Source organism: Lissotriton helveticus, chromosome 4_1, assembly GCF_964261635.1.
Source record: "Lissotriton helveticus chromosome 4_1, aLisHel1.1, whole genome shotgun sequence".
Taxonomy (NCBI): domain Eukaryota; kingdom Metazoa; phylum Chordata; class Amphibia; order Caudata; family Salamandridae; genus Lissotriton; species Lissotriton helveticus.
The window spans coordinates 1,104,800,735-1,104,817,377 of record NC_136063.1 but is presented as its reverse complement, the minus strand read 5'-3'; the positions used below and the strand labels follow the sequence as shown (position 1 = coordinate 1,104,817,377).

General features: G+C 45.8%; 1 protein-coding gene across 1 annotated transcript in view; it reads left to right on the top strand.

Annotated features, from left to right (window-relative positions):
- The window catches only part of SLC39A6 (solute carrier family 39 member 6), a 408,063-nt gene that overhangs the window by 202,183 nt on the left and 189,237 nt on the right, over positions 1 to 16,643 (top strand). The window contains exon 5 of the mRNA XM_078687710.1: positions 3,957 to 4,068. Coding sequence (XP_078543836.1) covers positions 3,957 to 4,068 — 112 coding nt within the window. The remainder of the gene's footprint in view (positions 1 to 3,956; positions 4,069 to 16,643) is intronic.

Below are 16,643 nucleotides of genomic sequence, written 5' to 3'. Positions count from 1 at the left end.
AGGCATATCCAGTCCCAGATTACACAGCCGCGACCACTGCCAAGCAGTTGGTTCGTGAATTCTTCCCCCGCTACGGACTCCCTAGAGTCGTATATTCTGACAACGGCCAGCCATTCTCATCTGAGCTTATGAAACATGTTTCCCTTCTGTTAGGGTACCAGTGGAAGTTTCATTGTGTACGCCATCCTGAAGCAGCCGGTCTCGTAGAGAGACATAATCAGACCCTGAAAATCCGCATCGCCAAAGTATGTAAAGAGAAAGGTGTGGACTGGCTAGTAGCTCTGCCAGTTGCTCTGTTTTATATGCGCATGGTCGCACATTCCAGATCAGGTCTGTCCCCGTATGAGGTCGTATTCGGCCGCCCCCCTAATATGTGGGGTACACCTAGACCTCGAAGTATTACCGATGTTTCAAGTAATATGCTGACAGATTACCTAGCTTCCTTGATGTCTGCCCTACACTCTTGTCGTTCACAGGTTGCCGCCGCATTTCCAGACAATACCGAGGTGGCACCGCATGAAATCGTTCCCGGATGCATGGTTCTTGTGAGGAACTTTGATCGTTCAAGTCCGCTGGAGCCCCGCTGGAAAGAACCCAAACAGGTCCTCCTGGCCACCCGTACTGCCGTCAAGTTGGAAGGCAGGAAGGGCTGGGTCCACCTGTCACATGTGAAAAGATTTTTTGGACTAAAACCTGTTACCAAGAACATTTCCGAGGATTGTAAAGACTGCCAAAGTACTATTCTTAAGGACTGTCCCGCAAAAGACTATGATACAGATTCCTCCCCGTTAGAGAAAACTCCGCAGCAGGAGTATAAGAAGAAATTAAGGTCTAGTAAAATAAGTCAGCCAGTTTGATTGTCTAAGTCCTCCCCTAGGTGAAACGGTTAGACCGGTTTCTGACATGTATAAAATAGACCCCCATAGTGAGAGAGTTAGTCAAAACTCAATCCGATGTATCGTTTTTCTAAGTTTCATATTGTTTTTCAGCCTTATGTTTACCTGCACAGGATATGCATTTTATTTGTATTTTCCAGTTCCTCATGTAAATACGTCTTCTATTGCTACAGTAGAGCACACGTTTAGTGATCTACCTCCTCATGAACTCTCATATCGTCTCGCTATGCGAAATAATTCCTTTATCCGCATGTTACATTATTCACACCAGACCAGCAATGCCACTAATTGTTGGGTGTGTGGTCGACTCCCCCCTTTCCAGACACCGAAGGGAGTTCTGCCACTCTTTCCTTATCCATTTTCACATAATGGTTCGTGTGGAGCATGGTCCACGTTAACGTCATCCTCAACAGATATGTCTTTTCTAAACAGTACATGTTTCCCAGACAAGCAAGGTCTTCCCCACAGAACAGGGTTAGATCTAGAAAATGAAGTTTATAATTTGGGTAATTATTCTTCGAATTTCATGGTCCTGAATGTTCAGTCTGATACTACTCCAGACTTACCTGCTATGTCAGTATTACCAGTCAAAGGTGAATTATGTGTCAGAAAGAATGGTTCCGTACATGTAGGCCATAGCGATTGTACTACTATTGTCAAGTATAGTGACAGTAGGAAATCTATTTTCAAAGCTTCACGTCATTCTTATTTTATTTGTGGTCAGACCGCATATGTTCGTCTGCCCCTCGATTGGGAGGGAACCTGTTATATTGCCTTCCTACTGCCACCAGTTTTTCTAGCCCCACCTGACTATCATAGGAATTCCCACCTAGTACATACTAGACACAAAAGAGACCTCCCGATTGTCGATTATACTGAAACTGCTCTAGAACAATATATAGATATCAATAAAGGTGTCTTCCCCTATTTAGGTACTGTCGTGAATATTAAACTGATACGTAGATTAACGAGAACCCTCGAAGCAGTAGTGATTGAGACTACTTCTGCTCTAGGTAACTTAACCGAAGAACAATCCTTTAGGAGAATTGTCGTGCTCCAGAATCGTCTCGTCCTTGACGTCATACTGGCCGATAGGGGCGGGGCCTGTAGAGTCATCGGATCTAGTTGCTGCATTTTCATTCCTAATAAACGCACCGTCTGTTTATTCAGCTATTACCAGACTCCATAATATTGCCCATCTGTTACACCAAAATCCAGGCACCTGGACATGGTCCGGTTGGTTCTGGGATATAATTTCCGCCTGGGGATGGAAAGTATTGTCATTTCTGGGTATTGCAGTAGCGATCATATTCAGTTGCTGCCTCTGTTTACAATGTGGCCCTGCGATTTGCGGCGTTTGTGCTACCTCTTGTATTCCTAGTCCCGAGTCCCGTTCTAAATCCCGTTCCAAGAAAATTCGAGACAAGCAAATGATACTGTATGAAATGATAGATGGTATCATGAATATTGATGTTTCCTGATGGAAACGTAGTGACAAGGAGGGAATGTGGAAAAGTAAATTTTGCCATGTTCAGTGTCCCTACGTGTCCCCCATCTTATGCTATGTGTGCATGATTAATATGCATATGTATTCCCCATGTTCGATTAAAGACGCAATTACAGTTGTGTCCATTTCTAGTATGCTAGTTTCCAGTTCTCGTGAATACTACGAATATCAGGCCTATGTAAAGTTACGTTGCCACGTTTCTCAGTGTGCACGTTATTTCATTGAAAAGTCCCCGTTTCTAGGCCTCAAAAGGGCCCGGACACCAGATTCAGCTTCTGTCTCCTGAACCCTCGCTGAGGAGCGATACAGCCCCCACCTGTATCCTCGACCCTTCACTTACTTCCTGCCTCACAGTGCCCGGCTCGGCCTGGCTCTGCCTACGAGTCTGCCAAGAGTATGTTATGATTCTAGTTATCAGTCCAGCCCTCCTTCTCTGCATTCCTAAGCTACTGAATCGCATCAATAGTTTCCGTCATTGTCTAGCCTTTACGTCTCCATGTAGGAGAAATACTGTATTAATGGTCATTTAATATTCCTCAACACGCACTACATGTAGAATAATGCATGCTCCAGTCTTAGAGTCTGTTAGCCTTTACCCCGATAACTTTTGGATTCTATCAACATGTTCTCTAAAACATCAGATACTAGATAGGGTTTAGGTACATGTCGCCCTGACTCTCTAGACTTCAGTCTCTACTCCTAGCACAGAGTTCATAGCCCCCAGCTTCTCCTAGTAACACGTCATTGTCAGTTTGCGCGCACCATTAGGTCAGAGGTCCCGGCTCCTTAGGTAGCCCCCTCCATGTTTCCGCCCCATTTATGACATATTCTGTTACGTTTACATCACATGTCTATGTATACGCCTCCTGTTACACCTACTTTCACCCTTATCTTTCGCGACTGCTATTGACCACACCCACTGCTCCGCCTATTGTATTCACTGTAATGCAATTGTTTTAGTATATATATGCTTGTGCACTGTTATTAAATGTTACCCCATTCCCTTACGCCAGTCCAATCCTGTCCCGTGCTAGCTAGCCATCCCAGATCTTGTCCGTGCAGGTTGTCCTGTTCCTGTCCTTTATGCTGTATTAAACCTGCAAACTCCTACTACCTCGAATCTTGACTCTTATTTATTGAGCTATCTGTTATTGCTATGTCAAGTCAAACCTAGATCCGGTATTATTTATTTATATACCACAGCACAACAACCAAGTTTGGAAGCCGCAAACAAAAGGACACTGTAGTGAACCAATGATAAGTAGGAGGTGGGAAAAAAGTGATATTATTGATTACAGCAGGTCTTGCAGACAGCGCAAGCACTTTAGGCTCGACCTGAAAAGTAGCTGTCAAGACTGGGTCACTCATTATAGCCTCAGCTAGTAGTAATTTGTAGCCTGAACTTATTATCTTGTAATCACAAGTTATTGCCCTCCAAATCACAATGCTTGTTAAATGTTGATTACATGGGTCCGCCTTTGGGTTTCTGTTAAGTTTAAACACTTTATAATTTGTGGATGGCATTAAAAAACGTTTAACTGTTTCTTTTTCAGCATCAGAAAAAAACCGAAAATGATGAAGAAGCGGAAGTTAAAAAGCAACTAGCAAACTGCGAAACTCATCCATCAAATAATGAAGAAAAATTGGACGCAGAAGCTGCTGCCTGTGAGTCTCCCAACACTTTCAAACACTGAAAACAACTTATTAACTTTTACAGTTGCGTGAAAATATGACATTTTTCCCTGTTATGCTTTGATTTTTCTTAACATCAAGTAGAAAACTCAAGCTTTTCGAACAGAAAGTCTCTACCGAGAATCAAAAAGACAGTGTATGGGTCAGTAATACATTTTTAAATAGCAGGTCTGATAAACATTGGTTGAGGAGTACATATAACGTGGAATAAGGATAAAAACTAGCAGATAAAGTAGCTTTGAGGTGATGTGTTTGCACACCTGCAAGGATAAGTGAGAAAGGGAAATGAAGTAGAGTTTGTGGTTTCCTTGAAGAGTTTAGCCCTTGGAGTTGTTGTATAAGAGGTTATATCCTTGTATTTAGATGAGGGCATTCCATTGAACAGGGCAGAAGTGGAATGAGTGGAAGCAATAGTGGGCAAAATGGAGTGTTGCCACTGAAAGGTGGTAGTGTGAATGACATATTTGAGGTGGATGGGGTGTTGTGATATTTTGTCTGTCCTATTGAAGGGGGAGAAGAGATATACTATGGATGGTATTAAAAACATGGTGAGCTGCTTAAACTGGGCTCTGCTGCTGCCGAAAGTCACTCAGTATACAATGAATAAAAGTGGAATGAGGTTATGATAGAGAGAAGAGTAAATGCTTTGCAAAATTGTTAAACTGGTTGGTGAGGCAGTGTTCTTGGGAATTCGAAACAGTAGGCTATTACAGTAGTTCAGTAGGAACAGAAATATAGAAATAATGGTGAACTTGGAAGTGTTAAAGGCAAGAGGTAAGCATATATTTCTAATGTTCAATAGTTGATGATTTCTTGTTGCTGTTAATTGATGAGTACAGATGAAAAAGTGGAGGAGGAAGGAAGAAGCGGAGGTTCATTCAGCTTCCAAGAGGTATTGTTTATCTATCAGAATGGGGGGGAATGAACCTCATAAGTCTCAGTACCAGAGTCACAGAATGTTTAGTCTCAGAGACCCTCAAGCACAACATTCACGGACTACAGTGTATGTAGTCTCCACTTTGTGTTGTTCGATAGATAGCGTTATCATCGGGTCTTGTCACTTGAGTGTCAATGTTTGATGCAGTGGGAGATGTGAGTGAGCATATGTTGTTCTAACTATGTGCTGTAAAGCAAGAAAAGTAATGGTTCCAGGACTGAGCTCTGAGGACACCCACTTGCAGGGGAACAGTTGATGATAAAGTTGGGGTCAAGTAAAAAAAATGAGTTACCAAATTACTGCTAATTCTGCCGTACCTGCAAGTTTGACAGAAAGAAGTGTATTTATTAGAATCGAGCAGACAGCCACATCAAACACACAATAGATCAATTAGAATTAGTATGGACATCTGGTGCATTTTGTGAGCCCAAGGTCCTTAAATTAGAAACCTATAGTTGAGCTTCTCAATGGGGAGAAGTGATTGAGAGTCAAACTGTAAGGGATCAAGTCAGTTGTTGCGGAAAAGTAGTTTGTAAGTCTAATAAACACATGGCTTTGAAAGAGATTATAAAAAAAGTTTCGCTGGGAAACAGTACTGTTATCGGCAAGAGAGGTAATGATTTGGAGGGGCACCAATTGCTGTTAATGTTAGCCATGATGTTGAGAATCTTTGAAAGAAAGTATATAGCCACTTGGAGATGTACTGTGAAGGCAATCCCATTAATTTGTGTCTCTTGAGATGAGTGTTATTAGCTGCTGGTGGAGAGACTTCGAAGGTGATTAAGGAGTACAACGTATGAAGCAAGGGGGCTCTTCATTGTAGGAGGTGGATCTGGATGGCCAGACTAGAAGCAGTTCAATAGGCCAGCGATGTTGGAAAGTGACAGGTACAGGTGGATTAGGAGTAACATGGTGAATGCTGACCTGGAGGAAGATTAGAATCTGCAATTGGGATGTTCCTGTGTGCAATTTGTGGATCATACAAATGAATGTGTGGGTGGTTGGCAAGGGACACAGGCATTCATACAGCAACAGGTTTCACAATCACTTGTCAAATTCACAGTGCAACGTTGTGACTGATCCTATTCAGTCAGTGGTATTAGATCAGTGGTGCTCGGCTGCAATCCTTTAGTTGTACAGGACATGACACATTGTAGTGTAGTTCCTATATTCCCAATAGGCTCTGCGCATTGGAATAATATATCCTATAGATGTGACGTAGGACTTATGTCTACTAGGTCGCTATCGAATATATTAGACTTAATTGTGAGTGCCAGCTAGCTCAGAGGTCACTAGAAACTTTCTCGAGTTCACAAGAAGGGATCAGTTTCCGACAACCACATAAACATGACAACTTTGTTTCCCCAGGATAAAACTGATCTTCAGAGTCGTGGAAACAAAACATAGATATTTTACTCAGTCATTCGTGCATGCTTCGTTTCACCAGAGGTGCAGAGAAATAGAGAGATGGGCGTTTTCAATAAAAGTATTTATTGAACAGTCTTCTTTCTCATGCAGAAGAAATGAACTGCTACAATCGCGATACTGGTTATAAAATATAATGCGTACAGTAAAAATAGTATTATAAAATAATACTGTAAAAGCATTGTATGGTTCCTAAACCATAGATAAATACATACATAAACAACAAAAGGCTAAAAAGTACTCAACTGGTGCTCCTAAAATACGCCTACTCCGATGTACCTAACCTAAGTCTAGTACGAGGGAAGAAGTAAGTGTGCTGTAGCATAAGTTTAGTATTCTTTTGCCAAGAATCTATCCAAGATTTCTCTTAGGGTCTAATAAGCTCCGTACCTTGGTTTTAGAATGAAGGAGGTCAGTCTCAAAACTCTATTTCCCAACAACCCGCAAGGGTAGCTTAGAAACACTGGAGCTGGATTTCTCGGCAGGAGAAAAGACAGCGTCTCTCTCAGTGCGTCTGCTGGAGGGTCGGCTTCCTTCGGCACTTGCTGTAGCATGATGCGTCGGGCAAGTAGATAGTCTAACTGCTCCAAACCACCGTGTGTTTGCTAAGGCAAGTGTGGGCATATTTATACCTTGATGGTGCCGAGATTGACGTAAAGGTGGACATAATAACATCATCAAAGAGTCTCAGTTCTTTGAAAACTCCATGAGTTCTTGGATAAATCAATATTCAAGCAAGGGGAAGTCCCTAGCTGCTGAAGCAGAGTTTTCCAAGAAATCGTTGTGGATTTTCGGAACTAGTGGAAGTACCTTGCCGTATTTGAACTGCATGAGCTATGTCTAACTATGGTTATGATTTCTATGCCTATATAAGGGTATGGTGATTTACACCTATATAAGGGCATGAATTGGGAAAATTACACTAGGGTCCTAAAATGTTCTACAACACCCACTCCACTTTATTATGTTCAACATTACTAAATCTAAGCATTAAAACATATCTAAAGCATGTGTTTACAATACGACCCAAAAATACATAAAAATGCATTTGAAAAATGGTTGCACATGAAAAAATGAGCATACGTATGGTACTGTATTTTAAAAGCAATGATTTCATTTCAATCATGTAGCATGTTGTTAATATTGCTAACTGAATGAATCATTAAAAAAATTACATATATGAAATGGCTCTAAATACAGAAAAAAGGTAGAGACCATCCCATAGCAGAATATATAAACTGTTTTGGTTTCTTGATAAGGTCAATATTGTTTCTAGGAAGTGTTCAAAGAATTCTTGTTCTCTAAGAATAGTTATACTTTAAGCAGATTGCTTTGTGCCATTTTTGGAAAAAAGTCAATTCAAATCGTAGAAAAATAGATTCCAAAGCTAGAAGTGTTTGTTTTGAAAAACGAAGGTCGAATTCGAAGCTGATAGAACGCTGTGTGCTAACTTTAGAAGTTATTCTCGGTGTCAGGAGAAAACATTAAATCGTCTAGGCTGGCAAAGAAATCGTCTACCACAGTAGATGAAAGTTGAAGCACTTCATTAAGTAGATCAATCGTACACAGATGAGAAGCATCGCCGTCAGCGTCAGCCGCGTTAGCAATGTTCGCAGTAGATGGTACCTGTGTGCCTGTTGGTCCGCGTACATCACGTTCAGCTGGAATTGCCAGTGAAATCTCTATGAATGCCGTCATCCGGATTGGTAGCCGTTGGGGGCAAAACAATACATGAGCCGTTATCGGACCCAGTAAGGCGTCAACATCCATTGGCATTGCTGATGGAAGTGTTATCCAACATTTATTCCTCTCCACAAAGCAGGCATCGTAGAACAGGTAAGATGCAATCTTGCCAGATTGGTTTGAATGACCGGAACCACGTGATATTCAGATCTCTCAAAGGAGCCAAGCCAAGAATCTGTGTTATGCGTTCACGATACTGCATTGCCAGAAGAGCGTTCTCCATGGTAATCTGGGTATCGCTGGTGACCGTACTTGCCATAACGGAGCAGGAGGAATAAAAATAGTATCCCTGCTACGAGTCCTAAAACGAAGTTAGGAAAAATACCTAGGACTGCTTCAAATGGTGCTTACAGTCCCGAAAAAATAGTCTTAAATACATGTACAATACCACTGGTATCAGACATGTTTAAGATATGACCTAACATTTCTGAAAAATGTATGGGGCAGTTTGTTGATAATAAGGCATGTATCTCCGCAGAGGAGTTTGCAACTTGCAGATCATACGTCTCTCTGGACGAGGTCAGTGGCACAGTTTTTTGTAAAAGAATGGCTTTCAGTCTGCTTAAAGTATCAATTCGTATTGAGGAGATGTTCAGTGAAGCCATAGTGGCGACACCCCGTCTGTCTTAGTTTTTGGAAACAATACTTGCATACAACAAGTGACCCTGGCTGACACACTATTGAGATAGGCTATTCCTGGCATCATTCCACAACAGCTGTGATCATTCAGCATTATGTAGCTCCCATTGGAAAGCTGCCTAAAAATTGGATCTATCACTGCTGCCGGGGAACCCTGCAGGCGGCATGATAAGTTGTTCGAAGAACCATCACAGGCTCCATGTAAATTAATGCCTTGACAAAGAAGTGTACCGCTCAATGTGGTTTTGCAACTTTTACCACTAAGAAACACCTCCTTTTCCCCACTCCAACATTTGTGTGTTTATGGTAAATCCCAGGTCGACTTTATGTACTCTTTACCCAACCTTTCGTACAGGCCTGCTGGTATGTGTTTTAAGCAATACTGAAACTGGAAAATCGTCACTGGTATCGTGATGGTGCCATGTATTATCCATTCAAGGGCTGGCTTCTCAGAAACGGTTAATGGTAATCTTTCCAGTTTTTCTATGCTCAGCACCGTATAGTCTGCTCCCCTCTGTGCCAAAGAGATTTGTTTATCTGTAAGGTTAAATCCAGTAAACAATGACGTGGTGTTGGTTAGACGCCAAGGTACATAACCTGAAAGAAAGTTTTGTAACGTCCAGCCTAGCAGCATTATAGAACGCAATTGAGACTGGCCATGTTGTAACATTAGCAAGTCCTGTTCCATTATGTCTATGGCAGATGATACAATGATGTCCAAAGAATACATTCTGGACGACATAGTTGTTAACCCATTGTCAACTACAGAGGGCGCTTTATCTAAATTAATACAATCAATTTCTCGTATTGGTTCTGCAGATTCCATTTGCGTGACTTTCCATGCTTCATTATAAGCAGAGTATATACTGGCGTATATGAAACGTTTTTACGTTGTTTGCGAGGTCCAAGTAAGAATTCTCTCAAATCAATGCCATCTTTAAGTAAAGTTAAGTGTTGTTTTATATCTGGGAGTGCGGATTTTTGTAGCCACTCAAGGCACAGTTTTCCTACACTGTAAGTTGTTGTTATCCCTAGATGTTGTCTCTGGACATATCTTGGATCTGGCCTAGTTACTGTAAACCCTTGTGTCTTGTTCAGGAATCTATCTTGAAAGGTATTCGTGTCTGTGTGCCAGATTAACAATTTTTCCATTCAGGATTACTTCTGTTTTGTTGTAAAATATAATTTACGTCTACCTCCTCATCTGTAGTTTTATTACTATCAGGTGTGGGTTTTGGTATGGACGGTTTGTTTAATTCTTTAATCTTAGCCAGGCCAAGACAAGATGTCTGTTGAACAGTTTCATTTAAGAACATGATTTGTTCTGGGATGATACAGGCTCTGAATAATGCTTCTAAACCTTGTAGCTGCCAGTCTTTTGTGCCCTAGACAGTTTTTGTCACAATGTTGTCTTTCCAAAAGTTAAAACCTAATGTGGACAATTGAGCATAAAAGGCCACAGAATAAATTTGCTTAGTATTAATCAACATACTTCTCATGCCTGTCTTATTAACATTTTTAAAGTAAAAAGTTTCTGGATTTGTGACATTAAAACCTGTAAAGTATGGACATTTTTCATAAAATGTTTTCGAGCTACCTTTTGGTGGCGTTGGACAGTGTTCCCATAGACTGTAAGTTAAAACATTTCTACGGTTTGCAGATTTGTGCAAATAATGATGACCAAAATTATTAAAACAATAAATTTCTTCATAATTTGATGAACCATCTAAGTATTCATGTTTTGCAAATTTTGCTGACATTTCTAAGTCTGCCATCATGTTATTAACAGTTTCAAAGTCCCAATCATCAGAAAATGTACTGGGTGACACAAAATCACTCAAGGAAACCTTAAATTGTTGTGGAATCTTCAACAGCTCGACAGGGCCATAAATGTCATAATCAGTTCTATCCCAAGCTATACCACCAGGTAGAGGAACGGCTGTGATGTTTACTGATGACAGGTCTCTTTGCTCACGATGAGATGATTTTTTTTTTTTTGTATAGTTTTAACATAAAATTTTATTGAACGGAAAAGAAAACAGAGTCAATAAATCAGTCACATATAGAATGACACATTAGGATCAAAATACAGAATGAGAAAACTGGTACATCAGCGCACAATTCGAGATAAGGGCCCAGCTCTGTCCATGGCTAACTCAGACTTTGGTGAGTCACAGAGTTCTCCACTGTACTTATTCCAATGTCCCCATTTCCTATCCCACTTTGTAGGGCAACCTCTAAGTTTGTATACCGTTTTTTCGGCAAGCATACAGCGATCCATCTCAGCCATCCAACCCACCACCAGTGGTGTTACAGCAGAGCCCCATGTCATAGCTATTGAGCGTTTAGTAAGCAGGAAACCCAGCGCCGCCCACTGTAATTCAAGTTCATTCATGTCCGTGGCCCCCCACACATTGAGGACACATTCCTTTGGTGATAGTGGGACTGGCTTTCCCAGGGAGTGTCTCATCTGCCGAACTGTCCCCCCCCCCGAATCGTTGTATTATCGGACAATCCCACAAAACATGAAAGAAGATGCAAGACAAGCGGGAGCCCGTTAAACACAGGTCGTCAGGGCGCCTCCCAATTCTAGCCAGTAATGAAGCGGACATGTAGGCCCTATGTAGTACTTTCAGTTGGATCAGTCGGAACCTATGATTGATTGCTGATTCTCTAGGGGACATTAGGGCCGCCCGCCAGTCCTCTTCGTCTAGGGGACCTAAATCTGCCTGCCATTTGTCTCGCAGGGCTTGGAACGTGTCAGGGAGGCTGTTACAAAGTTTACGGTAGGTGTAGGAGATGGCCTTTGCGGGGAGAGGTTCCGAAAGCAGTCTGTCTTCCAAGGGGGAAATCTCAGGAATGGAGGAGAGATCAGGGATAGCAGTAAGGATAGCATCTCTAATTTGGAGGTAACGGAACAGCTCTGTTCGTGCAAGGGAATGCTTCATTTGAAGATCCTCGAATGTCAATAGCTTGCCCTTGTGTAGTAGGTCTCCCACCGTCGAGATTCCTATCGTGTCCCACCGGTCGAATCCCAAGTGGAAGCAAAGGGATCCTAGCTGTTGCGACGACCACAGTGGCGTCGGTTTGGTGAGTTTGTCCGACCCGCCCATACTTTTATTGGCCCTATGCCAGATTGCGACAGTTTGTGCCATTGGTCCCACATATCTGTTCCTGATCGGTTTGCTGTAGAGGGCTCCTAGATAGCCCTCTCGCCCTGTCTGGCACATGTCTAGATGAAAGGCCGGATTCAGGGGTGAACCATGGATCCAGTGGTTGGTGGCCACCAGTTGCGAAGACCAATAGTAAAGACGCAGATTAGGCAAGGCGATGCCCCCGTCGTACCAACTCTGGGTGAGCTTTTGGAGGGCAATACTTACCGCTCCACCGTCCCACAGCAGGAGTCGTATGTCACTCTCCACAGCGTTTAAGTAAGAGTCCGGGATCGGGAAAGGACGATACTGCAGGGCATACAAGAAGTGCGGAAGCGCCAACATCTTAAACAAGGCCGCCCTGCCAGGGAGGGAGAGCGGCAGGGATCGCCAATGAGCTAAGTCACTATGCAGTCTGCGCAGGGGGCCCAATAAGTTCCGGTAATAAAATATAGTAGAATCCGGAGTAACGAAAATACCTAGGTATTTAAAGCCATCCTGGGCTATCGTAATGGTAAACCCACGGGCTAATCGGGGTGGGGGGCTGTGTAGCATATACAATGTTGATTTAGACCAATTTATGGAGTAGCCCGAGTATTTTCCGAAGTTGGTGAGGATGTGGAACAGGCTATTAATCGAGGATCGGGGGGAGGTGACATATACCAAGATATCATTGGCATAGAGAGAGATTTTATCAGTTGTCTCGGCATTCCATTGGAGGCCTCTGATGGAAACGTCCGTGCGGATCCAGTGGGCCAGGGGCTCTAGGGTGAGGGCAAAGAGTAGCGGCGACAGGGGGCAACCCTGTTGAGTCCCCCTGTGGAGTCCAAATCTGCGAGACGTGTGATTGTTAACTCGCACTTGGCCCAATAGGTCTGTATAGAGAAGCCGGACCCATTGGATGAATTTGGGTCCGAAGCGTAGCAGGACCTCAAAAAGGCAGGACCACTCTATCGAGTCAACGCCATCGTGGCGTCGAGGGACAGTATGGCAGCGTTTTGCTGTAGAAAAGGTTGTCGACTCAAAACATTATGGACTCTCCTCAAGTTGAGGACCGTATTGCGGCCCTGGGAGGAAGCCCGATTGATCGTCGTGGATAATGGAGGGGAGCACAACGAGGAACCGATTGGCTAGAAGCTTGGCAAGGATCTTGGCCTCCGCGCTAATCAAAGATATCGGTCTATAGGAACCGCAGTCGGTAGGTGGTTTATTCGGTTTGAGGATGACCGCTATGGAGGCCAGTCTTTGGTCCAGTGGCAGAATGCCTTTGTCCAGACTATCCTCAAACATATTCTTGAGGTGCGGGACGACGCCGAGAGACATGCCCTTCAGGAATTCAATGGGGACTCCGTTGGGACCCATTGCTTTGCCAGAGTTGACGGCAAAGAGTGCCGTAGTAAGCTCCTCCACTGTGATATCAGCGTCTAGAGCGTCTTTGTCAGTCTCAGAGAGGGTAGGCAGGCGCATCTCCTCTAGGAGTTGTCTGGACTCCTCTGAAGTGTAGCGCGCCCCAGCGGTATAGATTTGTGTCGGCAAAAGCTTCTGCTATTTCCTGCGGATCCACGGTTGACGACCCGTCCGGTCTCACTATGGATGACACCCATCTAGCTCCCTGTTCTCGTCGTTCCAGCTACGCAAGCATCTTCCCCGCGCGGTCACCAAATTCATATACGCGATGGCGTGTGTGAAGTAATCGGGCTTGTGTCTGTTCCCACGCCAGGGCTCTATAGTCAAGTTGCTGAGCTCGGAGACGGCGGGCCGTGTCGTCCGAGGGCGCAGAGTTATGGGACATTTCAAGGCGTAACAGGTTAGATTCGGCCTGATGGATCTGGTCGGTATGTTTCCGTAAGTAGCCAAGTTTGAGCACCAGCGATTTACCCTTAATGACCGCCAGGTATGCCTCCCAGATCGTAACTGCGGAGCGCACAGAGTCGACGTTTTCCGTGAAGTAAAATTCGGTGTGTTCTATCAGGCAGTCCTTGATGTCTGGGATCTGGAGGATCCAAGGATTGATAATTATAGGGCCACGGGTGAACTGAAGTTATCTCTACACTAAGAGGAGAGTGGCCAGAAATGCCCCGAGGGAGGCCCTTCGGCCGCACAAAATAGCCAACGTAAGTTGTGGGCCAGAAAAAATTGTCGATACGGGACATACTGTTGTGTGCGTTAGAATAATGAGTGAAATAGGGCGTATTCGGGTAGTGGGTTCTCCAAACATCCTCAAGACCCACCGCTTGTACAGATTCTGCTAGATCAGAAGTTTGCTTGTGGGAGGTACGTCTAGGATAGAGGTCGAGGTCATCATTCATCGTCATATTAAAGTCTCCCCCAATGAGAAGTGTACCGGTAGGGAGCTCTGTCAGTCGGGTGCCCAAGTCTCTGAGGGAATCTCGACCCAAAGTCGGTAGAAGGCCCGCAGAGATAATGTTTAGGGGACGCCCCTCCCAGGTGGACGAGTGCAAATCGGCCCGGGGGGTCAGCCCACGTCTTTGTGTAAGTGAGTGCTAGTGTCTTTTTTACCAGAATCCCTGTGCCCCGGGACCCAGAGGAGAAACCTGCATGTACTACTAGTTTGTAGCCGCCTCTTTGGAGCGCCTGACAAGTGTTGCCCACCAAGTGCGTCTCCTGCAACAATACTATATCGGGGGAGTGGCGCCGCAGGTATTGGAGGACAATACCTCGTTTGATTTTGTGCCCTAAGCCGTTGACATTCCACAACATAATCGTGATGTTCTAGGAAGGGGCTGCGACATAGTGGTGGATGATGTGAGATCTGTGAAGGAGTGACAAGAGGAGAAGCAACCTGAGCAGCTGAGGGGCCGTGGCAAAAAGGCACGCGGAATCAGGGGGTCTTGGGACTTCCTGGGGAACAAATAGCACCGAATGGATGCAATACGCCATGGTAGGACCCTTCGAAAGAGGTGGAATGTGACAAAAAAGGTCTCTGTTACAAACAAAAAAAATTTGAACCAACAAAACCAATACCAAACCCCCTAAAACCCCACTCCCTCGCCGCCCAACCCCCCCACCCTGCCCCCCTGCCCGCGGACTTAAAACTATCCACTCCCCAACTAGGCAGAGTGCCTGTCGCCCTCCTAAACATAGACGGGGTGTGTGGAGAGCCATGAATGCCCTCGCCTGGAGTATACTGGATGGTGGAGCCTGGTGCAACTTAAGTCAATGAAGTAGAGCAGTAGTATTTACATATCTGAAAGAAACAGGTTAGTATTAGATTCCTTACCTTAGAATATCCCCAGGCGTCCGTCTGGATCCGGAAACTTTTGCGTAGCAGTACCCCTGCGCGTCGGCAGGCGTCGTCTGCAGGCGTCCCCTGCGGCTCCGCGTCCGTCGTCGGCGTCGTGCGCCGTGATGACGTCGCTGGAGTATATAGACGCCGCCTCCGCGTGCTGACGTCAGTTCTTCTTTTTTCCGCGCCAGTTAGCGCAGATCCGAGAAGTGCAGTACTCCGGTCTTTTGACCAAAGTTTTTTGTGAATCTTTGATTCTTGTTACGGTGCCGGTAGGATGCCCGGTTTTAAGAACTGTGACGCCTGTGACCGCACGATGTCGGTCACGGATCATCACCGACTCTGCCTTCGGTGTCTGGGCCCGACCACGCCGTGGACGACTGTGTCGATTGCCGGGCCCTGACGAGTAAAGCTAGGCGGGAGCGGTCCCGCAAGCTACTCGAGCTGAGGGTGTCGGCCCCACGTCGAGAGCCGTCCCGGTCCGGCCGGAGGTCGAGGGAGCGGTCGCGGAGCCATCACGAGCGCTCCGGAAGTAGTCACCATTCCTCTGGTTCCTCAGGTAGGAGACATAAGAAGTCGGGGCGTCGTCATCGTACCCCCGACTCCCCCCGACGCTCGCGCGATGCGGCCGGGGGTTCGGGTGGCCCCACCCCCGCGGCTCCGCGTGGGTCGCCGGCGCGCCCTGCTCCATACCCTACGGTCCCTGGGCAAGGCGCGTCACGTGAGGAGATAGAGGAGTTCCTCATGGCCATGAGGGCACTGTCTCCTCCGACGGGGCCTACGGCGCCTTCGGGCCCTGTGCTCCTGTCCGGGGGTCCTAGCGTTTCGGGTGCCCCTGCCTCGACGCCGTCGGGTGCTCCGGCTCCGACGCCGCCGGCGGCTCCAGCCCCGGCGCCGCTGGGACCCTCAGGGTCGACGCCGACTGGTCTACCGGCCTCTCCGGCGCCGATTGCATCATGGTTGCCCCCGACACCGCCCCCGCGCGGCGCCGGTGCTCCGGTGCCGGCTCCGGGCGGCGCCGTCCCCATTACCTCTCCTACTCCGGACGCGGAGTCGGACCTGCGTCGTCCGACGCCGAGTCCGACGCCGATGGGGCCTGTGGACCCCGAGGAGCCGGTCTACATTGTTGACTCCGAATATGGGGAAGATGTAGAATACGGAGAGGGTTGGGAGGGGTCTGAGGACCCTCTGTCACGCGAGTGTCAGTACAATGTGGACTGGACAGGTGATTTGGGTGACGCCAGTGGTCTGGACGACTCTCCTAACCCTGGTTTTGTCTCGCCTCCTACTGTGGCTTCGGAGGTTGGGGCTGCTTATTCAGTGGTGTTGATGAGGGCTGCCAAGGCCTTGCACCTTGAGCTCCCCGTCGCGGTCGTGAGGCCTAACATCCTCACTGAGGTCTTCA